Source organism: Anas platyrhynchos, chromosome 1, assembly GCF_047663525.1.
Source record: "Anas platyrhynchos isolate ZD024472 breed Pekin duck chromosome 1, IASCAAS_PekinDuck_T2T, whole genome shotgun sequence".
In the NCBI taxonomy this organism is placed as follows: Eukaryota; Metazoa; Chordata; class Aves; order Anseriformes; family Anatidae; genus Anas; species Anas platyrhynchos.
Window position 1 is genome coordinate 47,276,027 of NC_092587.1, and position 26,557 is coordinate 47,302,583.

General features: G+C 40.5%; 1 protein-coding gene across 1 annotated transcript in view; it reads right to left on the reverse strand.

Moving 5' to 3' along the window:
- Positions 1-26,557, reverse strand: part of PLXNC1 (plexin C1) — a 69,807-nt gene that overhangs the window by 21,866 nt on the left and 21,384 nt on the right. Inside the window, exons 5-21 of the mRNA XM_027452022.3 lie at positions 26,338-26,452; positions 25,189-25,330; positions 21,435-21,504; positions 20,010-20,085; positions 19,842-19,898; positions 15,557-15,696; positions 14,233-14,412; positions 12,847-12,934; positions 11,727-11,933; positions 11,425-11,616; positions 7,894-7,993; positions 6,683-6,784; positions 6,191-6,294; positions 3,081-3,122; positions 2,488-2,612; positions 1,727-1,925; positions 211-357 (exon numbers count right to left, since the gene is read on the reverse strand). Coding sequence (XP_027307823.1) covers positions 211-357; positions 1,727-1,925; positions 2,488-2,612; positions 3,081-3,122; positions 6,191-6,294; positions 6,683-6,784; positions 7,894-7,993; positions 11,425-11,616; positions 11,727-11,933; positions 12,847-12,934; positions 14,233-14,412; positions 15,557-15,696; positions 19,842-19,898; positions 20,010-20,085; positions 21,435-21,504; positions 25,189-25,330; positions 26,338-26,452 — 2,086 coding nt within the window. The remainder of the gene's footprint in view (positions 1-210; positions 358-1,726; positions 1,926-2,487; positions 2,613-3,080; positions 3,123-6,190; positions 6,295-6,682; positions 6,785-7,893; positions 7,994-11,424; positions 11,617-11,726; positions 11,934-12,846; positions 12,935-14,232; positions 14,413-15,556; positions 15,697-19,841; positions 19,899-20,009; positions 20,086-21,434; positions 21,505-25,188; positions 25,331-26,337; positions 26,453-26,557) is intronic.

A 26,557-nucleotide genomic window follows, 5' to 3' on the forward strand; every position in this document is an offset into this window, starting at 1 on the left:
TTTTTGTAATACACTTTAAACTAAGAAGGAATTTTAATACCCGGACACTTCATTTAACCTAACCTTTGGCGATTAATTTTGTTCTTCTCTATCTGGGAACTTAACCATCACCTTAGTGTGATTATGCCTTAACAGCCTTAATTTACCTTCCTAGAAAAAGAAAAAAACATTGTAGCTGTCTGGTTTTGTAATGCAAACTGCCAAACGTACCACTGTTTTGAATTCAGACACTTGCCACAGCAGCCAGTCTTCGTTAAGTGTGTACAGGGCTTTGCAAGTTATTGCATCCACAGGTCCTTTGTTTATCCTCTGATTGAGGGTTGTCACTAGCAAATAGAAAGGTTCACCGATTGTCTCCTAGGATATGAAACAAACACAAGGAACATGTTTATATTTGTAGTCACTAAAGGGGCATGAATAAATAGAAAAAAAATCAAGTGTAACAAATTGAGTTATTTCCGTTTAACTAAATTGTTATCTTGCAATTAAGAAAGAAAATCCCTGTGAGCAGACTTACCAAGTTATTTGTTTAACCTCCATCCTTTGACTTTGCTTTTCAGTGTGAAAGTCTCATGCAAATAGCAAGAGACAGCTGGAGTGTATGGCAATAGAGCTCACAGCCCCTTGCTGTGCACAAGTACACTACAGACAAGCTGCTCCTTCTCCACCTGGCAGATGCTTCCTAGTTCCACCAAAGAGCTGGTGGTGGGGAAAACGTGCATGTGTTCACATGCATACATCAACTATTTCTTCCTTTTCAGTCTTGTGAGAAAACAAGCTAACATCTAACTTCCTTTTAAACTGGTTTCTCCTCTTGTGACCCCTGAGAAAAGCCTTGGGAGCAAAGTGGTGGGACATACACTGGTATCAATGAAAGAGGGAATGATATTGGGGTTTTCCTGTCCAGCCTGAAGCCCAGGGCCCAGGTAAACACCCGAGCAAGGAAGGATGGATCTTCGCTTCCATGCAACATCAATCCCGCAGCCCAAATAATCTCACTAGCCCAGCTCCATAAAGATGACTGGTGTGTCAAGAAAAAAATCTCTCAGACAGATCCTTGGCTTTCTCCTGGGGTTTCAGGAAACCAGTGCTGAACCCCAAACAATTCTGCTACTGTATCGATGGTACAGCAAGGATTGATATGACTGATACCAAGCGTGATACCATCACACCAGTGAGACAGGAAGCATAACCAAACACTGAAACCAAGATTGAAGTGCTACCAAGTGGGCTAAAATAACAAGTTGAAAAATGAAAGAAAACGCTTATTTTGTTTCCACTTGAAGTCATTTAGCTCTTGAAATCTGCAATGCCGCCTGGGGGTTAAAAAGTTGGAAGGAAGATGGTCTGCCTTAAACTTCCATTACAGGGTAGCTTTTCAGCAGCTCACATAGAAAGGTACAAACTGCATTTTACAAGTGTACCAGTCTTTTACTATTATCGAAATACATCTCATAGAGATGAAATAATGGCTTACACAAGAAAAGGATATGCAAGAGTTGCAAAATTACCCAAATCTCAGCCAAATAAATGAAACAATCATCTCTTACAGACCTTCTCTTTTTCTACATCCCCTTGCTGATAGCTAGCTATGTCACCTAAACTAGAAGAGGGTACCTTAAATGTTAGACATTGCTTAGTACAGATTCCATTAATATTACTTAGGGAAGACATCAGTTAACAATACTCTTTGTATATCTTATGCAGTGAAAAAATGTACAGATACCCGGAGAAAACCAGAAAGGCAGACGGACATCCAGTTTGTCAGCAATTTTTCTACCACAGATTCAGTTCGTCTAAGCAGGAGTTTAGGCTGTACATTGCTTGATTGTTCCATCAAGTCCTTTGTCAACACTTCCAAAATTTGGGTTAGATAAACTAGCTTAGTTTGTAGTGCAATAGTCAAGAAGGATGCAAACAAGCACCTGTTCAGAAAAGGAAAAAAAAAAAAGAGACAATGCTGTATTATTTGGAATTTCTCTTCCCAGTCATCTTCAATAAAAGAAACACACTTTAGCAGAGTTCATATCCTAAGTTTTGCTTTCTCAGGCACTGAATCTGTCCACTGATGTATAAAGAAATATAAAGAAATGCAAGTCCATCTGCTCTTGTGATTATTTTTTAAACACAAAATTTGTGTCTCTGCATTTAATTCTGCAGAATAACACCTGCTTCAGTGACAGTACATTTCTAAACTGTAAAACTGTTGACGTAACTGCAGGAAGTCTTTGTAGTTTTGAAGTGAGTTTTCCTGCTCCTTTGCCTCTGTTTACATGCACAAACATTCTGTTTTTTCTTTAATAGCTTGTTTAATGGCAATGTTTTTTTCTTCCTCAGTGTGTGCAGATGGAGAACATGGAAAAATGTTCTGGAGTAGTTCAAGCTTATTTTGCAAGAAGTGGAAGTTACATTTGGGTGCTACAATCTATGCTGATTTTTTCCTGCTAGCTCTTTGTCTTGAAGATGATAAGCATAATCATACTATACCTGTCTGTCACAGAGAAATTTTTCTGCTTTTCAAGGGTGTGAATGAGAGTAACAAGAAAGTTCTTGTTACAAATTAAAGCATGCAACATGTTGAAGCTTTCATCCTTGCGCGTTTGGTCTCTGCTCTGGAACAGTTAAAGAAAAGTAAGTACGCTGTAGTTTGGCTATGAGGGATTCTTAATGCTCAGAAAGATGGTAAGCAACACATAGGGCAAGATCCTGGCCTCATTTAAATACATGGGAATTTTGCATTTATTTCATGGGTCTCATGATTTTACTTAAACGCATTTGTGTTTGTGTACAACACACTGAGAGCACGCTTTTCTAGTACACCCACAAAATCATGCCAACAGTTTGCCTGTTATCTGCCACGACTAGATTCTGTTTATTTTATTTCAGTAAGTCGTAACATACACTAGGTAACAGAATCTTACACATCAAATTCCTTTTATACATAAATCCATGTAACCCTCCCCATGGGGACAAGGAATGTAATGAAAGTGCCATCTGATGTGTTATAGCACAACACTCAGATAAGGGATGCAATCACTCATGACAAAATATTCAAGGCATATCACACTCCATCGACTTACTTGTGGCATGTCTTCACTGAAGATGGACGCAAAGCCTCCTGACTAAAATACAAGACAGGTCATATGTATCATTCTGATGTATACCACAAGTTTCTAGCACATGCACATTAAATACGCCAAGCCTGTTCCTGATGGCATACAACTTGAAATAGAGCCTAGGATTTCCATTAAGCGTGGCTACAGTATAAAAACTCTACGCAATGACTTCTGCCAGGTTCACTGGAAAATAAACTCCGAAAGATGGCCTGATATTAACTTCAGGACTACTGTGTGTTACTCTGGGCTGCCGAGCTGCACTAGCACTGCAGTGAACTAATGCCCTGCAGGAAGGGCTGTTTATTATCTTCATCTGCCAATGTGCTGGTGTGCAAGGGATCCTCCCGGCTGCACTGTTCTGGAAGGCAAATATACAGTTTCTGTGATGCAGTGACACTTGAGTTCATCTGTCTCCATTCATTGCAAAGCACTTTACGGATGTTCACAAATGAACTCTCCGGGAGGTCTCCACGCTGTCAGTCTCCACAGAGGCACAGGTGCCACCACACACCCAGCCCTAGCAAAAGCTGCCACAGCAAAAGGAAGCCCACAGTTCTCAAATACTTTGTAAATGCTTCTTGTCTGACTCTCGCAGCCTGCAATGGCCCCAATGCACTTGCATGTTCCCAAAGCAGTATCCTTGAGCATCAAATTTACACTAGTAACATTTACTATTGCTTGCTTTATCTGTGGTGCTGGCAGCCCCTGTTTTTTTAATCCTTCCCTTTCCTCATGCCTCCTGTTCTCTTCTTTTCTAACGTCATATTCCTCTACTGGCTATATTCACATTTTTTCATAACTTTTCTTCAGCATCCCTACCAACACCTGCCAGTAAAGCTCCCTCTCCCTAGTCATGTTGTGCCTCTCCCCCCTTTTAAGCAGCTGGAACCACATAAAAGGTGAAAAATGGTTGCAAACAGGGAACAAGCATGGTACCATTAAACCAAACAGTGTGGAAAATGGAGGGAAAACAAAAGTAATAAACCAGATTTAACAAGTAAAGCAAAAATCAGGCTGAACATAAGGAATATTTTAAGAATAGCTGTAATATCTGTTTAACACCTATAAGCATTAAGCATGAAACAAAAGCTATCAAGCCAGACTAAATACAGAAAACTGAATCAGCAGGAAGCTAGAAGCTCACAAAGAAGGGGTTCCTCACTCCTAATCCTAGTTATCTGACTCCCTCCTTCAGCAACTACTCCTGTCCTGAGGCAGATGTCTCAGGCAAGTGGGGTGAATCACATCGAGCTGTCTGTCCTCACACTAACTACAGAAGATGCTCAGAAGAGAAGGTTAGCAAGGGAAGTGATGGTTTATCACTTTGACCTTTCTGACCGTTGGTTGACAGTTTATCACTTCGACCTTTCTAACCGTAGGTTGTAATCTACTGTCCCCGAACCTTTTCTGCTCATCTGCAGTATCTGCTTAATAGAGCACTTCTCTCCTGCCACATGCACATAGCACAAAGTATGTTTGGATGCTCCTGCAATATAAGTGATAACTACTTTGCAGGAAAAATTGATACAGAAGACATTTAATAACTTGCCGGACACAGCATGTCTGTAGAGAGTTAACAGTGGCAAGTTTACATCCATGTTACAGGTATTTCAAACTGAGACTAAGTCTTAATTGGAAACATCTCCAGGATGCAAGGTGGCATGAGACTCCCTAAGGCAAAAAAAGGATTTCATCCTTTTCTGACCTTACATAATGCAACAGAGTGACATACTTTGTGCCTTTTTTTCTTTCCATTTTATTTGCAAAGCATTTCCACCCAGACAGCTTCTACAGATTGTTACTGTTTTGACAGGGGATTATCAATAGGAAAAAGATACATTCCTAAAAATAAAAACACAATTTTATGCTAATATGCCTGGCAATAAAACCGACTGAAATGAAGAAATGCAGAAAGCAGATTTTCTTGGTCCATTTTATTTGAACCTTGCAATGACTCCATTGAAAATAAACCCAGAGCATTACAACAGGTGAAGGAGAGATACTGCCAACCTCCTTTGGTGTGAGAACTGGACTCAAGTATATAAAGATCACATATACGTACTTGTTGAATACAAATCTGATTTAGTATCTGCTGTTTGGCATGGTACAAGCAAGGGACCCAATTCTGCATCCGTCACATGGGTTTAACCTTATCACGATGAACCTTCCGTTGCATTATGCACAGCAATAAAGTGAAGCAGTGTGCAGACAAGGCTGCAGGACTGGGCCACAGCAGTGGTAAGCGACACATGTTGACTAGTATAAACTATGTACCAGCTATAACTTAACACACCACTACACTAACCAAATGTTTCTGCTCATTGGTGTCAGTTACATAACAAATGTTACCAGCTGAGACCAGAGCTTCTGCCAATTAGTAAATGCCAATAAGCGCTGGTTAACGTGGCATAATTTTGAAAGCTGTGGCAAGTGCACTTACCAGCTTGTCAAACTGTGACCAAAAAAGAGAAGAGAAAAAAACAAAACATTTAAGAAAAGGCCTCTCCTGTCCTTTTATCATGCTGTGGCACAAACTGCTTCAAAGAATAATGAAAATACCCATTTCTAAACTGGACAGCACTTAAGTACTTATGTAATTTTTAAGCATTTGATCTGTATTCCTTTGAATCAAGGTCCTACCATTTCTGTCAGCAGCACAAGTCTAATTGGAAAGTGTCATGATGTTAGCTAGCATATTAGCTTGCCTGACTGTTACTTTAATTAGCTATAGCATGGGAAGTGAATACATGAGAACAAAAAAGCAATGGATAAATTATAGCTTTGTTAGGATGGCCTGAAAGGCAAGCAACTTAGCGAGGCTGGGCAAAAAGAAACTGATGAGTACACAACCCTTGAAAATTCAACAGTGGTGCTTTAACTACAGCATTTAGGCTTGGTTAAATATAGAGATGTACAGCCTTAAGTGTTCTCTGGGAGCTCTTGATTTAAGAAAAGTTTCTTGTGAAAACAATGTGCAATGACTGTGTAGTATTTACTTGAGTTATTTATCCTTATATTCCTAGCTTTTTTATTATTATGAAGGGCTGACAACTGAAAGACTTGTAAATATTTACCTCTGGAAAGAAAGTTCTAATAGCAAAGTGTTTGTAGTCAAGGAAGGGAACAGTTCCAAAACTGTCCACCACATCTAGTTCATCCATCTGCAGTTCAGCAAATCCTGAAAAAACACCCCCCCTCCCCACCCAGAGGGTTAGTTTAGTTGACACAAAATCATCTCCACAATTATAACTTGGATCCAATAGATGTTCCTTAAGAGCAGTTTTCAGGCAAGAGGGGTTGTTTTTGCAAAGCAATTAAGAGCTGGAAAGTATCAATCCATTTTTATCTTCACTTTTGTTGAAGGAAATTATTACATAAAATCCTATTAGCTTAGGGCTATCTGCTACTCCAGTGCACACCAACATTAAAGAGAAACTCTGATACAACACAAAAATATTTTAATAGCTATAAAATTAAAATGTTTATATTATGTGCGCTTCTCCTTGAGCATTTCATTTCAGAAATAATACTGTGTACTTAAGCACTATAAAGCTCTTTAGACCTACCCTCGCGTATTTCTTTCCGAATCTCGTACTCCAGCAGTTCAAGTTGCTGACTCTGTTTACGGGTTAACTCTTTGGATTTGTATCTAGTAACTATGAATGCCACTAAAAAGGAAGGAAAAAAAAAAAGAGTAATGAAATTTCAGAACAGACAACTCCTCGACAGGACGTATTTTAATATTATTTTAAGAAACAGAAAGATTAATATACACTTGCATTCTTCAGAAGGGCTAATGCTTCTACTGTCACCAGTGTGATAGTACCCATGAGCACTAGTTACCTGGATCCAAAACCATGTTTAATAAAAAACATTTCTTGTAATGAGGTCATGTCAATCCAACTTTATTTGAATGTACAGCATATTCTGGTATATACAACCTGCACAGTGAGTCAGAGACTCTAACAAGCATTTCTGCTATTAACAACCTACTTAAGGTAGCCCTGATTAAGCAGAAAAAGCAGTTTTAAACAGGAAAACCAATTCCTAACTGTTAACTTCCCTAAAGCTTATTTTGAGAGAGAAAAGGCACTAGATAAGGTTGTTGTAAAGCACTTTAAAAAAAGAAACCCAATCAAACAAAAGAAGAGTCAAACCCCAAACTTATTACATTAAACTGAAATTTATTGAGCACATAACTGGGTCATGACATTTAGAAAAAGAGGAGTGACAAAAAGACAATGGGATAATTATGAAATTATGATACCTCCTCAGTTTCATAATGAACTATTAATTCACAAATGATCCAAATGAGACTGAGCAGAAACACCACAAACACTGCCTGTGGATAAACTGTTGGATCGAGAACATCTGCCCCAAGGTATGGGAGGGAAGCCCAGCTCTGACAGCTGGAAATGCCTGACTTGTGACACAAAAATGTAGGTCCTAAGGCTTGCTTCCCTACATGATGGTGAATAATCCCAGCAGAATGGCCAAAACTACTGTCTTATAACATGCTGCAGTAGAAGATGGACTTCACTACCAGACCAGAGTAAACTCTCCACTCTTATTGGGAACAGGCAAAAAACCACCTGACTGTGACCGTCTTACACAAGACAGTTTGGTTTGTGTATATATCTTTGACAAATTTCAGTTTGTGGGTAAGTAAGTTTGGGGTTTGGCTCTTCTCTCTTTGAAGTGTTTCTTTGTAGGTGTTTATGTGTTGTGATTATCTCCTGCGGCTAATCAAAAGCTGAAAACACATTATGGTACTTACCTATAATGACACCCACTACAATAGGCAGCAAAATAAGGACATATAAATATATATATGATGATGTTGGTTTGACTTCAAGCTCAAAATTTCCTAATTTGACCTGAAGAAAAACAATGCCTTTGTTAGTAGAGGACAGATGTTACATCAATACTTAAAATGCCGTTTAATGAATATTTGAAGCATATTAAGTACCCTGGTTCTGCAGATACCTGGGAAGATGGTAGCAATTTGGAAAAAAATATGTGAACCAAAACAAACAACTTCTACTATATTTGTTGTTTGATCAGGATAACAGAGCAGTGCCTAAAGAAAAAATTGGAAGTCCTCGTGAAACACCAAATTTTGCCACTGTTTATGCTGCAAACAAGAGCCCTCAACTGAGCATAAAGAAGGGCAGAAGGAGGCCTCCAGCTGTCCAAGTGGCTCATGCACTTTAGAGTCACAGCTAAACGTTCTGGTATGTTACAGCGAGGGAGGCACGTGTTGATAGCTAAAAGCATTTCCTTGCACTCGCAGTGTTAATCTGCTGAGCAGAAAAGCAAGGTAAGGCTCAAGCTGATAATGAGGGAAGTAACATTTGTGATAGAGGCCCTGGCACAGTCCTCTTCCCCATTTCTTGGCAGATGTTTCAACCTCTTCAAGTAGGACTGCAGGGCGTTCCCGAAGGTCAGTTGCAGAACAAATACAACATACAAAGCATGTACAACATTCCCCAACAACCACTGGCCTTGTCAAAGGCAGGACAGACGTTAGTTCTTAGGAATACACTGAAGTCTGCCAGACATCGAACTAAAGCATTCACCAATGATAATTATGGCAGAAATTTTGCAAAGGAGAATCTCCAAGAGGACAGTGAAAACATGTAAATAAAGGGTAGCTAAGACTATAAACAGACTAGAAGTAAAAATACACTTGAATACAGAAAAAGAATACCACCAAGTGCTGGGGATAGAAATGAGCCTCAGATAATTGAAAGGAAGAGTTAGGTTGAAATTATTTTGGGTTACAGCAGGGAATGCAGAGATGTGGTGATTCATTCACTGGCTTGTCACAGAATGTGAGCAGCCAGGGCAGCTGGAGACTGCCAACTGGATAGTCACATTGCAGCTACAGGGACAAGAGCAAGCAAAGAAACTAGGGCTACAAAGCGCAGAAGACAAATCAGGTCTATTTCTCCCATCAAATGTATTTTTCCTTGTTTGTTTATATGTTTTCACTGTTCTTACACAAATTACTTTTGGTCTGAGCCTTCCTAGAATCCCATTTGCCTTTTGTAAGACTGCAATACACTGGTGGCTAAACATGTTAGTCATTCCATGACCAACACACCTGCCTTTCTCCTCCTGTCATGTCCAACCAAAGTGCTCCTAAAGAAGAAATTCCTGTTATTCATCCCTGCTTATTGAAAACTGAGGCAAAACACTCATTTAATTTTCAGATCATACTTAGATTATCTCTAATCTTCACCACAACCCTCCTAGTCAGTGGCCCCATTTTGTTCCTTATCTTCTATTTATTCTGCTTATGAATCATAGACTAAATATGGTACACCTGAAATCATCTGACTCCTGTTCCTATATTAATTTCATTCCTCCTGCATGATATTATAAAACATCCTCTGGATTGATAAAGCCTCCGAGCTTTACGTCATCAGCAAATGTTATTAGCACATGCCTTATTTTTGTGCTCAAGTCACTAGTGATATTAAATAATATCTGTATGAAAACCAGCATTGCCCAAGGGCAGCTCCCCATACACAGCATCCAGTTGTTCTTATCCCTAGTGTCTTCATAATGATCACATTAAGTAGTTTACTGAATAACTTCCAGGTACATGTGAACTACTGCTTCTTGTTTCCGAGGAAATCACTCATCTTACCCAATAAAAATATCTAGCATAACTTGCTTTTATTAAAAAGAAGTTGACAATTATCTCATTTTCCATTTTCCTCCAGGTCTTTCAAGAGCTTCTCATTCAAAATACATTATAAAGCTCTGCACAGAGTTAGGATTAAAGCAACAAACCTACATCAAGTTTTGATTTGTTTGCTTTTCAAACACTGATGGTACATTTGCTGTTCTCCAGCCCTACACCAACTCTCATAACTCTACCGTTTTGTTTTTTTTTTTTTTCTTCAGTCTTTCCTACCAAGTCTATAATATCACGTGCCAGTTCTTTGTCAGTGCTGTGGTAAGAATGAGCCCACTCTTCCTGTCTTGAGCTCCTTGATCTGTCTGAATCTTACTTCTGTCACGAGAATGGCATTTTCTCTGACACCTCCACTCTGACTGATCATCCTGTCTTTGAGCCAACACTCAATAACCTCTTTCTTACTGAAAACTCAGGCAAGAGAGACATTTATTCATGGGCCATACCTAGATTATCATTAGTACCTAGCTTATCCTTTTTTTCATAGAAACCTCACTTCTTCTACATGTATAATGATTCATTTATATGGTTGAAAAAACACATGCTTTTTTTTTTTTAACGTATCCTATTTTTACATTTTTCTTGATGTTAGAAAAAGTGTTTTTAAGGCACTAGAAGTAAAAAGTTACATTACAGCTACTGACCTTGATTTGCCTTAGTGAAGTGGTGACCTTTTGATGACAGTTACTCCTGAAGCTTGCAGGATGGGCATGTAATACTGCAAGGCAACACTAATACTAAAATGCAACACCAATCTCAGAAAGACTTTTCCATGCCATAACTGGCTCAGATGGCAGGATCCACAGATGGGGGACCAGTTAACAGTGATATGGAATTGAGAATAGCTTCGTTAATCTTTGCTGTGTGCCATATGCCTTGAAGTCAATAGAGTTATTTCAGTTTTATACCAGTTTTATATCACCATACATTGCAGTAAGAGTCTGGCATCATTTTTCTCCCTTATAAATGGTGATGATTGCATTTAAAAAAAACATTTCTCCATCTTAATCATGGAGCAAATATCTTAAGATGCCATTTAGCTTTGACATCCACGCTAATGTTCCTATATTTGGGCCTGGCTTTGTGCCATATGTTCATAGTCTTTTGGCCTCCTTGGTGCACATTGAAATTTCCCCTTTTTTTCCTCTCCTGTGTCTCAGTGATTACTATGCACAGTTCAAGATACTCATTTAGTTTTAATGGGGAAAACTGAACAGGATGACAGAATCCTTTTCTTCATGACCACACTGCAGCAGCAGATTGCTTACAGATCTAAGATGAGGGGCACTCCTGATCCCATTAATATTTTATCACCAATGCCTGTGCTATAGCCAGAGGTGTGACAAGCTACTGCTCTCCTGGAGCTCAGCAGGAGGGAGCTCAGTTTGGTCTGCAAAGACTACTTCTGGCACCACAGCAGTAACCAGGCAGTAAGCTAACTCAGTGCTGATAGAGGTACCTAAGCTACGGAGGCATGCTGAGATGTGAGAAATATAACCTGACAACCAAGTACCAAAAGAGCATGATCAGAGCAGTAATGCTACATTTACTACATAAACATCCAAACACTGTTAAATTGCAACAAAAGGGAAATCTACTTACAAAAACTTTCACAGTGGAAAAGTCAATCTTGTCTGTTCCTTCTCTTTTGAATTTGCACAGTATGGTGCTACGGTCTGGTTTTTTGGTAATATTTTGGACATTGAACCACACCTTTTTGGTCTGTGTACCATTCATATATGACAGATAAACCTCTACCTCAGTTTTAGAAATATTCAGGTTGTCATTTTCTTTCTAGAGGGGAAAAGAAATTAAGATAACAAATAGTCACTAAATATGGTAAGACAAAAAATGACCCTCAATGTTATAACTAAGGAATTGTAGTTTATGACTTTCAAACTTACATATATTTTTAATTCCAGATCGGGATCCAGCTCAGTGTGCAGCTGGTAGTTAATGAACACGGGGTCAGGGTGATAGTGTAATTTGACACATGGTATAAAGGTAGTTTCCACTTTCAATATCATATCAACAACTTTACCCTCTGTTGCATGGCTCAGACTTGGCGTTAAGTAATGATATTCAGATTCATTTCCAGAACACTTAGAGACCTAGAAAAGCAATAGCAAAGCTGTAACAGTCATTAAGCACTCAACGGTGGGTACAATTACAAACAGAGGCACTCAAAATCATTTTAAAGCCTTCCTGACTTCATACAGATACCTGGTAAACCTCTTCTCTGTGATCACGGCTGCATGCGGAGCACCTGAGAAAGTTTCTGCACTGAGCCTGTGTCTGCCTTTAAGCACATTTATCACACTCTCCGTGTGCTGTTTTAAGGCTGATTGCACACTGCTCAGGCAGCTATTTCCTGCAGTGAGACAGGAATAGTGATAGCAAATTCTCCTTCCTTCCCCTTAATGCAGGTCATATGAGACAGGCAGGACAAGCTCTCCAGTACCCCTTGAGCACTGCCTCTCCCCACCCCTGCTCCTGTTAAAGGGGGGGTTGCTGCATTTGCCCAACAGACAACTCCATGGCCTGGTGCTGCTGTTTTCTGGTCTTTGTGCTGCAAGACCAGGAAGCAACGGGGTGCCCACTGCTTCAGAGCCTCAGATTTCATTTCAACATTAGCTTCAGTCACCTCCTGCTTGCTGAGGCATTGGCACCATCTGTGTTCTCAGCACAAAACCAGAGAGATGTACAAGACCCCCTCCTCCAACAGACCTGCAGCTGGAGGCTGGGGATGGTGGCTCAGGAAGGACGGTTTTGGAACGAGTTTTTAGAGCATAGAAAATGTCACAGGGAATCATGCTGAAGAGTAGCTTATGTTTATCCATGATCCTGTACTGAGGATATGTGCAACCATAATCCTACAAGTGGTCATATTTATTTCTGTAGAATGCCTCACATTTCGTGTACATAAGCATTTGCAAAATACTGAGATCCTCCTAAAACCTTAGGAACAAAACCTAATCCCTTAAGAGACCTCTATTTGGTATTGTAAAGGAGATTAAGACTTACGGTGAGGTTTGATCTCTGGTCATCTGAAATAATCACACTGTCCACCACATTAAAATTTCTACCACTTGCAGTTATTTTGCGACCACCACTGGAAAAAAAAAAAAAGGGAAGGGGAGGCAGTAGCGAGGTTAAAATTATCTGCTTTCCTACACGTAAGTCCCCCATTAAAGCTTTAGCTGTGAATGAATTACTCATGCATTTTGCTCTGGTAGCAGGCAATACAATAAAGTCAAACTGCAGGACAAGATAATTTGAGCTACATAGTGTAATGTCATTCTTTCTTCATAATGTTATGATAAATGCTTTTGCACAGAACCAAATGACTTGATAGCACACAAACACATACTTCTTTTCAAGAACTCTTAATCTTGTTTTCTGTTCATGCAACCTAAGACTATATTGCAAGTTAATATTCTGTCTGGAGGAAAGAACATGATGGTATTTCATTGCCCTAGAGCAGTCCTGCCGTGCTTAATTCTTGCTTTCCTCAGGACAAACCGATGGTGCCAGGCACCTCGCAGGGAACATGCTTGGCAGTATTCAGACCATCTGTCTCAGCACACACAATGGTGCTTGTGTCTGAGGGCTCTAGCCCAGCATCTCTGCTGAACGCAGTTGGAGTGGTTTAAGGTATTATTAATTTCCAGCTGCCTGCACTGCCCCTCACCTGGAGGTGAGGGCACGTGTCCTAGCTGCTCAGCTGCTGCAGCTGCCAGACCAACCCATTACCTCAAACCCACGCTTGCTGGTGTTTGATGCCAAGATGTCAGATTGAGAACATGAAAGTGGGTAAAATCCCTTCTGCTACTCTGCTGTGCACGCAGAGGGACAGGCAGGTGGAAAGCTGTGCTTGAGAATATCTCAAACTGCCCTGCATGTCTCCTGCAGAACACAGCAGGGGCTTGAAAGGGCCTTGTTTGGCTTTAGGGAACCCCGTCCTAAAGCAAGTCTGCACCTATCACTTCAGTGGAGATAATTTTCACCTCATTCTCAATTCACTGATACTTTATGCTGTTTCGAAGGTGAAGTGTATATTAATACCAAGAATTCAAAGTTATTCTGAGGTTGAATTTGTGTGTGATGCCCAAAGTTTTGGATTTAGCTTCAGTATAAAGAGACTATTTTTCACTTCTATGATGGAGACTTGGGGTGAACGGGGGAAGTTTATGGAATCCTACAAAACACAGGATCTGTCTTGCAGCTATTGTGACTATTGTAAGTTAAATGTTAAACCAGTTCACCAGTATAAATTCATCCTTCACAACAGGTTACTGCAGTCATCCAAGTTCCCATCAACTGCAGTCTGGCCAAGGAAGGACGCTCATATTGGCTCAGTGGAACTACATTTTACTAAATACATAAAAAGTACGGAAAGACACACTTTACCTGATCCAGGAGGTATTTGGTGTGATTCCAAAACATGACGGCGGTGAAACATAATGCAGGGTTATTGCTGGTGAACACCTTCTCCCGTCAGCCTGTATACATACACTTTTGGCCTCTTTACGTGTTGGTGGGAGAGCAAATGTCATTTGTGTATCATTTAGCACATTTCTAACTTTAATGCTGGAGGAGAGAGAAAATAGTCACAGATGCTGAATCACAGATTCAGCCACTCATTTGGTGTTACTGCATGAAGCCTATAACCTAAAGCAAAGGATGAGGAAAGAAGAGGAATAAATCTTTGAGCTGCCAGATGGAGGTGAAAAGAGAGAGCAGGGAGTTGAAAAGACAAAGTAGGGCATCTTTTGAATGAAGTTGCTGTGTGTCACAATAATCACACAAGATGGTACAGATATTGGTCTCATAGCCTTGGGATAAGGCTATGTAATGTAATGTGTCATTCTGCTGTTTATTTTTTTAACTTCTTTGTTCTATCAACACGGTTCATTAGCTAGTCAAGAATGAGAACCTTCAGTTTCCTTTCCTTTATTCTTTTTTACTCTCTTCCTCTTTCCCTCTTTGTCTTTTTCTCCTTCCCCTCCTCCTTTCTCTCTTTCCCACCCCGCCCCTTTGTCTCCCCTTCCCCTTTCTCTCTGTCCTTCCCTCCCTCTCTCTCCTTCTCTTCTTTTGTTTTCTGGGGTCCCCAGTAAATTCATGGTTGAAGTAAAAATTGAGCTGTACTATGTGAATACTTTTTCAAGTGCGAGCTATGTACAAAGGACTTGGTAATCACAGGCAGCCATTGCAGCTGCACCTGAAAATGATTGAGAATAAGATAGCCTAATTATCTAGGGGTTTACACTGTGCAATCATCAACAGAGAAAAGTACAAGCTGTTGCATGAGAGATTCCCTTCCTGGCACAGTGTCTGTGCTTTCACAAGCCAAATCCTAGAATATATGGGGGATAGTCTGAAGCAAAGGAGAGCCAAACAAAAGCCAAGGCTTTCCTGTGACCTAACTTCTTGTTGCCTGATGCAAGACCAGAGAGCCACAGGTGCAGACCTGTCCTAACCACTACTGAGAACTGCCCACACACCCACGCCATCCCTTGTATTGTACCAGCACCACATTCATGTCCATCCTCTAGGAATTTAAAGTGGAAGAATAACTAAAGGAGTGCAGAGCACCCCCCCTCCACTGAGGAGAGGTCCATGACAACTGTTCACACAACTGTATTGCTAGGGAAAAATGGGTTTTGGGTTATAAACACATAATTTACACTATGCAAAGTAAACAGTAGTACTTTTCAGAGCTGTGCTAACTCACATGTCTGGTTTACAGCCACTGATGCCCGTCAGTATGAGTTTTATGTCCGATGCACGTGTGAAGTTTTCTCCTTTGACTGTTATTTCACTTTTGCCTAATGTTGAAATCCACAAAGGTTCGATGGAATGAATTTTGATATGCTATTAGAAAACAAAGCAAAACAGACTGTTTACAAAAAGGCTAGGCAGTTAAAACAGCAGCAAAAACAACCACTGCACAGGAATGTGGGTTTGACAGCACTGAGATACATTTTTCTTATTAATTTCAGATCTTGTTAAGTTTGATCTTGGGAAGTACTGTCAATCACAACTTCTTTACAAGCCAACTATTTTTACCTACATAATTTATATTTCAATTTATCTCATAACAAAGTTGCCAAAAGGAATCATAATCTGACATGCTAGAAGGTATGTATCAGAAAAACTCAGCTTGAAATGACACATTTAGCGTGACCCTCGAAGAACTACAAAACAACACGAGACAAAAACCATGGTGCTGTCACTGTGAGAGATCTGAGAAACAAATGAAGGCATCTCTCCTGACCTGAAAAGGGGAAGCAGTGTCAAATCATAGAACGAAAAGTCAAGAAAGAGCCCAGAATGAGCTTTACTAGAAAGTCTTTTCAAAGTCATACGTTGACCTGAAGGTATAGCACAATTGCAGGGATCTTTTGGTATCTCATTTTGATGCAAACAAGTTCAGGAATCTCTCTCTCTGCATTTGAGAGTAACCCTAGGTTGCTCTGATGCTGTCTGTCTTAAAGAAACATAGCCAATTTTTAAACTGGGCTTTTCTTTGTGTATCTTTCCATTTACTTACTCTAACTTACTAACGCTACTGAGAACAGAGATTTTTTTTTTCCTAGTCTATTTGCTTGATGCTTCTGACAGCATCTCGCGTTTAATCAGTTTTGCTTCCCCAGTTTTATAATCAGACAGTCAGCCTCCTCTCTGTGCATCTTTCAGACATCAAGAGAAAACTGAAAACATTTCAAACAAATAGGAAAACACTCATTTGAAATCACAATGCTTGGGACCTTTTCAGGCAAACAATTTCTAGCTTGGTTTTGGACTGCCCATACGACCAGTTTGAGTTTTTAGTGTTTTGTGATTGTCTTGATTTCTGTTGAGTTTGCCTGTGGATGCATCGATGGGTAAGTTCAACTTCCCTGATACTGAGAACAGAGCTGGTGTAAAACCTCTAGGGAAGTTAGGGAACTGCTTGCCACAGTGGTTTTCTCCCCATTGATCTTTTCATGTCCCAGAGCAGCATCAAGACTTCAGGCTCATGGCCTGAGGGGACCACCTGTGTCCCTTCTCCAGTCCTCTGCAAACACAGCATTTGCCTGTTTCAGAAAGGACCCTGGGGCATTTTCCCCACACACTGCCATGGCCCAACAAACACTGAAACACTACAGAAAAAATGTGAGACCTGTCACAGCTGACCAAAAGCCACAGCTTTTCCCTTAGGAAAGAGCAAGAGAGGGCAAAGGCCAGGGCCAAAGGGCCTGCAAAAGTAAGGAGTTTGTTAAAGAAATTCTTTCGCTCCAAGGTGACTTCTGACAGGAGTAATGGAGGAGGGCAAAGGAAATGCCTGACAAACTGCTGAAGGGGAAAGTTCACTCCCACCCTGACCTGGGGATCAGTTTAACTCTTAGTAAGCGAGGAGCATGAATGAGGCAGAAATCTGAGAGGCTGAAGTCTGTGAAAGAGCAGTGCTTTATTGCAGCTATCTCCTGTCCTGTCCCTCCAGCACACTGAAGGAACCCAAGTATCCTCACACACACCCAGCAGCCAAATACTACATAAAGGAGTGCAAAACTGCTTATGGACTCCTGCAGGCAAGCAGCAGGGAGCCCTGAAGGACAGGATTGTTCACTATCACACAAGCACACAGGGACCCCCAGAGCTACTTTGGGACTGCGAGCACCGGAGAGGAAACACAGGGCACCCAGAGGTGCTGCAGGCAGGAAATGAGGCTTCCTCAAACTTCAGCTTATGGCCAGCCTCTAAGCCAAGAAAGAGAACGATGGCATGGTTGTACAGAATGCTTTGTTCTCCTTCTTTCCTTTTTTTTTTTTATTATTTTTTTTTTAACGCTAGCTGGAAACTGCAGCGAGCACAGTTCACCCAGAAGTTTCACCGCACAGCTGCACCTTCCCTGCGGTGACACGCCGCCGGCCTCCTCGCTGGGCCCCACCTCAGACTTGTGGTTTCAGGCAGACACCAGCGGTTCTGGGGCCAGCTGGCCTTGGACACTGAACAGTCCTGACCTGACTGTGGTGGTCTGCGACACCTTCCCCAGCAGCAAAGAAACTGGATTTCACCACTGGATGCAGGGGAGGCAACGCTTCACTGCGGGCTGGCTGGGCCTGCGGTGCTCATTTCCAAAGGGACCCACTGCCCCCTCAGCCCCTGCACACACAGCCACTGTGAAGGGAAACAGCAGAGGCAGAAGGACGTTTATAAAAACCAGTAGTTGTGAGGCATGCAGATGCCATGGTGATGAAAGAGAGACACGCAGCAAGGGCGCAGCAGGTCCTCAGGTGATGTAAATCAGCACCACCCTGTCAGCTTCGATAGAGCTCTGTGCTGCTGAGACTTAGCCCCCTGTCCCTGGACAGCGCAGCGCTTCCCTGGGGCTTTGTAAACTGTGACAGACACATCCTCAGAGCTGTGGTTAGCGCGGCTGCAGGTCACAGCGAGATGTGTGGCTGTGGACCGGTTTAATCAGCCTCTGACACCCCAGGGAGCACATCCCCGTCCCTGTGCTGCTCCTCCACCAGCACTGGTGCAGGACTCCAAGGCCACACAAAGACCTGGATCATGCAGCTAACCCAGCTGAAAAACAACCTGCCAAAAGAAAACATTTATTTCCAGCCAAATCAGTTTCCTTGTCGAGAGCATGTGCACAACCAGTCCAGCTGCTGCTGCAGCACAAGGGGAGGAAGGTGCGGGCATGGAAACCAGCAGCTGGAATCGGGAGGAGGACTGGGGCTGCCATCCCCAAAATAAAGTGTATTTATATAAATGCTTGGCTGGAGCTGAGGATGTGGGAAAACATAAATCCTCCTTCTCAGCCCTCCAACACGTTCTCCTTAAAGCACCAGCAGCCAAAGGAAAGCAGGATTTCAAAAGCAATTTCAAGCCCTCTGAATGGCTCAATCACATCTAAATAAACATCTGTCTTTGGATTGCCTCTAGTGTTTTCAGAGCCTTGTCCATCACTGTCTTTCCCAGATAAGGCATGTGGAAGAAAGCCATCTCTCAGGCAATTCCAACTATTTACCAATGTCAAATTAATGCACTTGGAAGAAGAGCAAAGAATCTTCTCTGTTCTTTCACCAGCACTAATGCTTGTATGCACACCAAATCCAGAATATTAATGTTCAGAAGCCCAAGTATTGCAATTCCACTCACCTCTGCAGAAAACAAAACAGATTTTGTGATCTTGTTTAAGATACCTCAGCTGAACTGCTGGGTTTAAGAGGTAATTCCTGTCTTCACAGGTAAAAGTTTGGGTAGTTCTAATGAAACACTTAGAGGTAAGAATGCAGTGCCTATTTATACCAACCATGTTATCATTCACAGAAAAGCAGAAACCCAGAAGTGTAGGCAGCAAACCTCTGTGCACTTACTCATCAGTCAAATTTCTCTTCACTACTCATTTCTCTCCTAACACCTGTATGTCATAAGCAACCACTGATGACAAGATTGCTCAGTTTTATGAAAAAAATAAATACATTTGGTACCATAAAGAACAAAGGGATAACCTCATGGTTAAAGAGCTGTCCCTATGAGAAAAAAGGGATAGGTTCACACAGTCTATACAATTTCAGAAGAGAACCAAACAACCAGATTCAGAAAGGTCTTTTGCCACCAGTAACACTCCTTCCTTTCCAATGATTCTTCTTGGGTGGGATGGATGGAGGGTAGTTCCATCTCCAGCTAATCCACTGGCTTTTGTCACTAGATCACCTAAACACAGTACACATGGATTCTGGCATTTAAGGCAATATTGCAAATACCGTGTCTAAAGCTAGGCACATGACTTCTGCAGTGCTCTCAGTGGCTGGATCCAAAATCCAAAACTTAGTTGGAATCTTTAAGCACCATCCAAGCACTAAGAAAAATAGTACTAATCCAAGTTTTACATTATCTTTTTGTATAACAAACTGTTTCCTCATCCATAACTCAATTCTTCCTTCAAAGTTCTTTCATTTTACATGAATTTCTTCTCCAACCCACATTACTTCAGCAATGCTGATCTGAAAAGGCTAACTTACCTCTGATTTCTGCGTGGTGGCGATCCCTTGGGAAGCAGTTGTGGTGCTGCAACTATCCTGAAAAAAATCAGCATTTCTTCATGTCAGGACAAGAAAGAGATAGATTACTGCTCAGATGTAAAAAAAATACTACGAAAAGGGGATTCCAGCTTTCCTCATAAACTTCACCTGGCAGGCAGTGGCAGGAGAGACCCGCGTCCATTTACAGCTGGCACAATCACCATCGTTTATACACCGTGGACAGCTGGTAACACAGAAAACAAGGTTTTGTAAAACACAGGGACTCAATCTAGAGTCAGTCATGAATGTGAAATTTCAAGTGACAGAAAAAAGCACAAATGCAAGAGAAAAACCTGGCAAGCATGTAATGAAATGTGTAAAACATAACCTGAGTTTACCCTCCAAGCCTATTGTTCTGTTCTGCTTATTCTGAGGACAAATTTAGTATGAAATATCATCTGTGCTAAGATGCTGAAAGTCATACATTTCTAAAAAGCGTGAAGCAGACAGAGCACTTTGGATTTCATTTTGATGTGTTTTTTCCGGTATTTAAGTGGCCAGATTGTACTTTCTATCCTGAAAAGGACAGAGAAAACCATCACTGATTCTTTTACAGCTTTCCTGAACTTCTATTCTTTGTGTGTAGTGTTAGCAAGTATTGTTGGTTTGCTGTTGTCTCCTCTTTCCCAAAAAAATGCCTGTTGGAGACCAGCTCATTGCTTTTCCATGCATCAATGAGCACAGAGGACAGTGAAGAGTAGCATAGGCTTTCTCCACACATGTTGAGAAATGCTGTGATTTAGAGGAAGACAGCTCTTTTCCTGTGTTGCAACAGGGACTGGGCAGTGATGTGCCACTTCCCAAAACGCAGGAGATCAGTTTCATCACTGGTGCCTATAAATTAGGCTCCATGTAAAGGACAGGGGTGTGTAACACTGCAGTTACCTAGAGTATACATTAGTCACATCTAAGTTTTAACAAACAAAAATCATACACTGTTAGGTGACATACTGGGTAGAAATGATTTCTACTACAACCTCTCAACAAGAAGTGCAGCTCTGAAAAATAGTTTGTACAGAACAATAGGCATTTACTATTACTGTTAGGAGATTAGTTGTTACTTTCTGTTTTAATTGTATTCATTTTACCCATGTACCACATCTAAATCACAACCTATTCAATTAAAAAACAGCTCCATAAAGTTACTTTCAAAAAATCTCTTTGATTTCTCTGACTTAGGTCTTATCCTGAGTATCAGAGGACCACCTTTTTCATACAGACAAAAAAGATTTTAATGGCATTATGGCATCCTTTATTATTTTTTCAGACATTTGTCATTCAGTCATTATAACGCCTCTCCTACAGCTGCCAGGGTCCCATGAAATAAGAGAGTTGTCAAAAGAAGCAGCTCTTTAAGGGCAATAAAAAAAGAGGTGAAGGAGGAAACAGGCCAAGAAAAGGGATTCGGGTATCTTTAGTGGAATGTATTTCCTTAAAAAATACCAGAAAAAAGAACAATCATAGTTCATACCCCCCCTTCCTGTGCACACACATAAACCCCTCAAAGAATTTCAATAGGAATCAGGCTCTTACTTTTCCAACTGAAATGTTTGTGAGATATTCCAAGAGCTCGAGGACAGCGATGCTTCAAGGACTAGACAATCTGGAAAAATGTGACTGTTAGACATATGCTGGATATTACAAGAAATACCTGTTAAAAAATAATTGACTTGAAGACTCATATGCCTTCAGCTGTTCTCTACATGGTATTCTCAAACACATATTCCTCACACTTTTGACTGATAAAAATAACCAGATTTTATCCTTCCATAGCATCCTTCTGCTGAGTTATTTAAAGACTATACACACACTCATTAGTTTAGCTTGATGCCACCTATGCACAATATAGACAAGTAATGCAATTGTAAAGATACAGATAAGGAAATGTCACTGTAAAGTGGGAATGTAAAATCATCTCCTAAAGAGCATGCAGTATACCTGTGGCACAGCCAGACCCTGAATTCAAACGTTCTAACACAACGGACTGTTCTAATGCAAGACACCCCAACATACTGTACTTCTATTTCTTTCTGTCTCACTTGGTTTCAGAGTCTTCTTTTGTAATCTGTGCAGTAGCAATTTTCATCCTATTTAAATCTTTTATGATTGCATGAGTCAATTTGCCATTATTTCAGCTAGTAATTACTATACCGACAATTCGCTGGCAGCTGTGGAATGAAAGACTATCTTCTCCCATGAGCAGAATACCACATCGAAAAACAGAGTTAGATATATACCACTTAAGCCATAGTCTCTTTCATCTGTGTGCCTGCAGATGTGTACGTCTGCAGAATGAATGGCTGTCTGAGATCAAATGAAACCCATGTGTGCAGACCTTTCTGGCTTTTCTATGCTAAGAAGCAGATAGCTTTTTAATGCAGGAAAGCTACATAGATTTAAAGCATACCCACCTTGTAAAGGTAGGGAAAGCTTTATCTTTACCGCAGGCTGGCTTATTCAGATGAAAACCAGCTTTGGCTACATCTAAACTGCTAAATCAGTACTATCTCCTAGCTCCACATGCCAGCACGGCACATGGGTGCTTACTGCAAAGGTCACCTGCCCACTTTTCAGAAACAGCCCTTGGAACTGTTCATGTGCTTAAATACCTTGCTAAATGGAAAGCAAAGAGTCTGATTTTTAAAGGTATTTCAATGCTTGAAGATGTAGATGAGTGCACACAGACACTCTGAAATCCTCCACCAAACACCTATTTGCATCTCCAGAAATCTACCTATCCGCAGAAATCTGACATGCTGGGCACAAAATTGCCCAAATCACTTGCCTAGGTCATTATATGAGATAAGTCTTAAACCACAAACTACTGGAAAACAGAATTTTACTAGGAGTAATAAGTAAAAGCAAGCAAATTACCGCTTCTGGCAAAGCTTGTCTTCTAAGTTTAAATACTTAAAAATGACACAGTCAAAAATGGTTTCCTGATTTTGTCTCTGTTGAAAATAACAGAAAAACAAACAAACAAACAAAACAAAACAAAAAACTTGCTTTCTGCATGGTCTGGTCTGACCTTTCAAAATCCATCCAACTGCATTGAGTAGCAGATATTTTCAAAATGTTTTTTCAAGAAATTATACCTGAAGCAGTTTTGCAAATGCATGTTCTGGTGAGATTGAGGTCACTTTACACGAGGTGCTATAAACAGTCAACATAACTCCCACACTTCTATTACCCACTAATGTAACTCTTAAGAACATGTGAACGGCAGTAACACTGGCAGGCATGAGCTAAGCTCACAGCCTTCTGGTTAAGACTGTAAAACATTCATCTTTGGCACAAAACACAAGCAAGGCAACCAGGCTTCCATAATACTATACTCCGAAGACCTGCTAATGGAGTAAGAGAAAGCCCTAGTCCAGAAAGACACAGAACCAAAATGACAGAGAACTCCATAACTACAAGAAAGCATGGCATTTGGGACTAGGTCAGTAAAGGACATATTTTCTTCTCTAATGCTTTTGTCCTTAAAAATCCATTTACAGTGTTTACTAAAGCCACCTTAATACTCTAGAATACCCAATCCATATCAGCCTAGCTGTCACCTGCTACGGAAAAAGTCTTTTCCTCTTGATTCTCAGAGAGGAACATGGCACACAAAGACATATGGTATCAGAGGAGTTTTTCCTGTGCAAAGGCTGTGGATAAGCTCCTGAGGTCATCATATTCCAGGGAACCTGCCTCTATTCTATTTTGTATTCTAACATAGGCAACTGAAAAAAGGTGAAAAGACAACCTCTAATAAAAGAACCCTGTGCTTCTATATAGATCCCTGAAGCAATGCAAGGGGGACATTTTACTCCTGCTAGTCAAAAAGACTCTACTGTGAAGGATTATCATCTGAACTTTGAGAACCTAGAGAACAGCTCAAGAAGTTCAGATAATCAGTAATTTACCACATCATTCTATTACTTAATGACAGAATCATAAAATCATTTAGGTTGGAAAAGACCTCCAAGATCATCAAGACCATTCCTGTGTTCAGTTTTGGGCCCCTCACTACACGAAAGACATCGAGACCCTGGAGCGTGTCCAGCCTTCACCTTGGGCCTGGAAGGGCCCGGAACACAAGTCCTGTGAGGAGCGGCTGAGGGAACTGGCGTTGGTTAGTCTGGAGAAGAGGAGGCTCAGGGAAGACCTTATTGCTCTCTACAACTACCTGAATGGAAGGTGTGGGGAGCTGGGGGTTGGCCTCTTCTTGTAGATAACTTGGGATAGGACTAGAGGGAATGGCCTCAATTTGCTCCAGGGGAGGTTCAGGTTGGAAATTAGGAGTCACTTCTTCTCAGAGAGAGCAGTCAGGCATTGGGATGGGTTGCCCAGGGAGGTGGACCCAAGTGCAGCACCCTGCACTTGGCCTTGTTGAATGTCACGGGATTGGCCTCGGCCCATCAATCCGGCCTATCCAGATCTCTCTGCCATCCAGCCAGTTCTTCACCTAGCATGCTGTACACCTGTCCAAGCCATGAGTTTCTCCAGGACAAAGTTACCCACAAGATGCACAAAACAGATGACACAATCCATGCATTCAGTACAAATGGCTCAGGTCTCTAATTCTGAGAACTACCAGTGAACAAAGTAGAACAAAAATTATTAATAGCAAATGGATTCAACCAGTAATTCAGAAAGATTAAAGAAACCAAGTCAAACTCAAAAAGATATACCAGCCAAATTGCCCTTGAACATCTAATTGGGAAAATCCCTTTCTTACAAGTATCCAAGATAGGTTGACAGAGGGGTTCACTGAATGCTGAGGTTATTCATTTTACAGACATTCACAGATTCTCCTCTTAATTATGCCAGTACTGATTGTTGCAAAGACAAATTCTGTTTGCAGGTGAGAGAAGGGCTAAGATAGGTTAATTTGTCAAGGCAGGGCACTGGAACAACGCTGTTTCTATGGCTCCAGCCAGCTTGATTGTCATTGAAGCTAGCTGAAGTTTCCTTACATAGCTGCTAACTGCACCACGTAAATATACTCCCCAAAGCCAAGAGACTGCACTGCTATAGGCTTATTTGAAGAAACTGCTTCTAGTTATAGGTTAATATGTTTTATTACTTCTAGAGAGGATTCCATATTAACAGATATTTAATTATCAAGAATAGAGTAAGCATACTCAAATCACTTGACAAAACAGGAACTTTTTTTCAATGACATTTAATAAAGAGTATTACCTACTACTATACTCATAAGGCTAGTAATTGTGCTCATTTCTCCTCAGCAATAAAAGACAGCGAATAAGTACTAAATAAATGTAATATTAAAACATACCATGATCCATTGTCACCCGATTAGTTAGTGTGCAGACACAGGATGTGTTTTCCAGTGCTATTTCACAAAATATTTCAATAGGTTTTACAATTTCTATCGTGCAGGAAGTAAGGGGTTTGCTTATGCTTGTAGACACAGTGACCTATAAAACAATAAAAACATAAAAATATAACATACTTCTTGTAAAAATTGTTAACTTGTCATCTTTTTTTTAACAGAAAATTTGAAACTATGAAATGCAGGAAAGAAAATTTTTATGGCAGAAGCAGACGGTTCATTAGGTAGCCTCTCCAAGGAGAGGACTTCTCCCAACAGGAAAAACAATACAAAGAGTCCTGAAAGGAACAGCATTGCTTACTTATGGAAATTAAATGGATCTCTAAGGTATGTGAGGGGAGCATTCGGGAATATTTTTGATCTAAAAAAGAAAAAAGAATTTTGCTATAAAAGTATTATATGCTGTTATAATTCCTTCAAAATATTTGAGCAAGAGCATTCAAGTCCTCACAGAGAGCCTACATTTGCATCCATATCCAAAATGCACTTAATTATGAAACAGAATTTGTCTTGTAATTAATTATTCTTTGTTTCTTGCTGAGAGTGCTTTACAAATATGAACACACTAATGCATTCAATCAGGAAACCAGAAACAATAGCATGCAGATTAAGTGGCCGGTCACAATACTTGATAATCAAATACTCAAGGCTATGTTTGCTGTGAACAGATACTGAGTAAATACTAATATCAAGCACTTAAAGACGCATTTGTGTTAGCATATGCGCCCCAGTGAATGTTTTGTAACTTGTTACAAAGCTCAGAACTTACATAATGCACTCAATCCATATTCACTGGAAATATGAAAATAGCTGATAGTGATATAATGGAAAAGTTCTTTTTGTCAGCATAGTGAATCTTTGAGTCAACATCATGAAGTATAGCTTCAAGATACATTTTATGGGAGAGGAAAAGAACATCTGTCTGATCTACATATTCAGCATACTGAGATTTCCAGTACTTTTGCCAATTGTTGAGGTAAGAAGGACATACATATGGAATGTAGTGACAAAAGAGGGGAAGCTGCAATAAGTGACAAAATTACACGTTTTAAGTCACAATAAACAAATACACATAAAATTGGGTGTACATACCTTATTTCTCTCAGGGAAACTTAGCAGGATTTTCAGATCTTTATCAGGTGCATGTGAAATGTTATACCAACCCTTTGTGCTGTTTGAACGTGTACAATTTTCTTTTAATGTGCACCTAAAATTATACATAAAATTATACTAGCTTCCTTACGATGGCTTTGATTTCAGACACTGTACTTCAACTTATTTAGTATGCTATTGATTTTTTACAGCAACACTA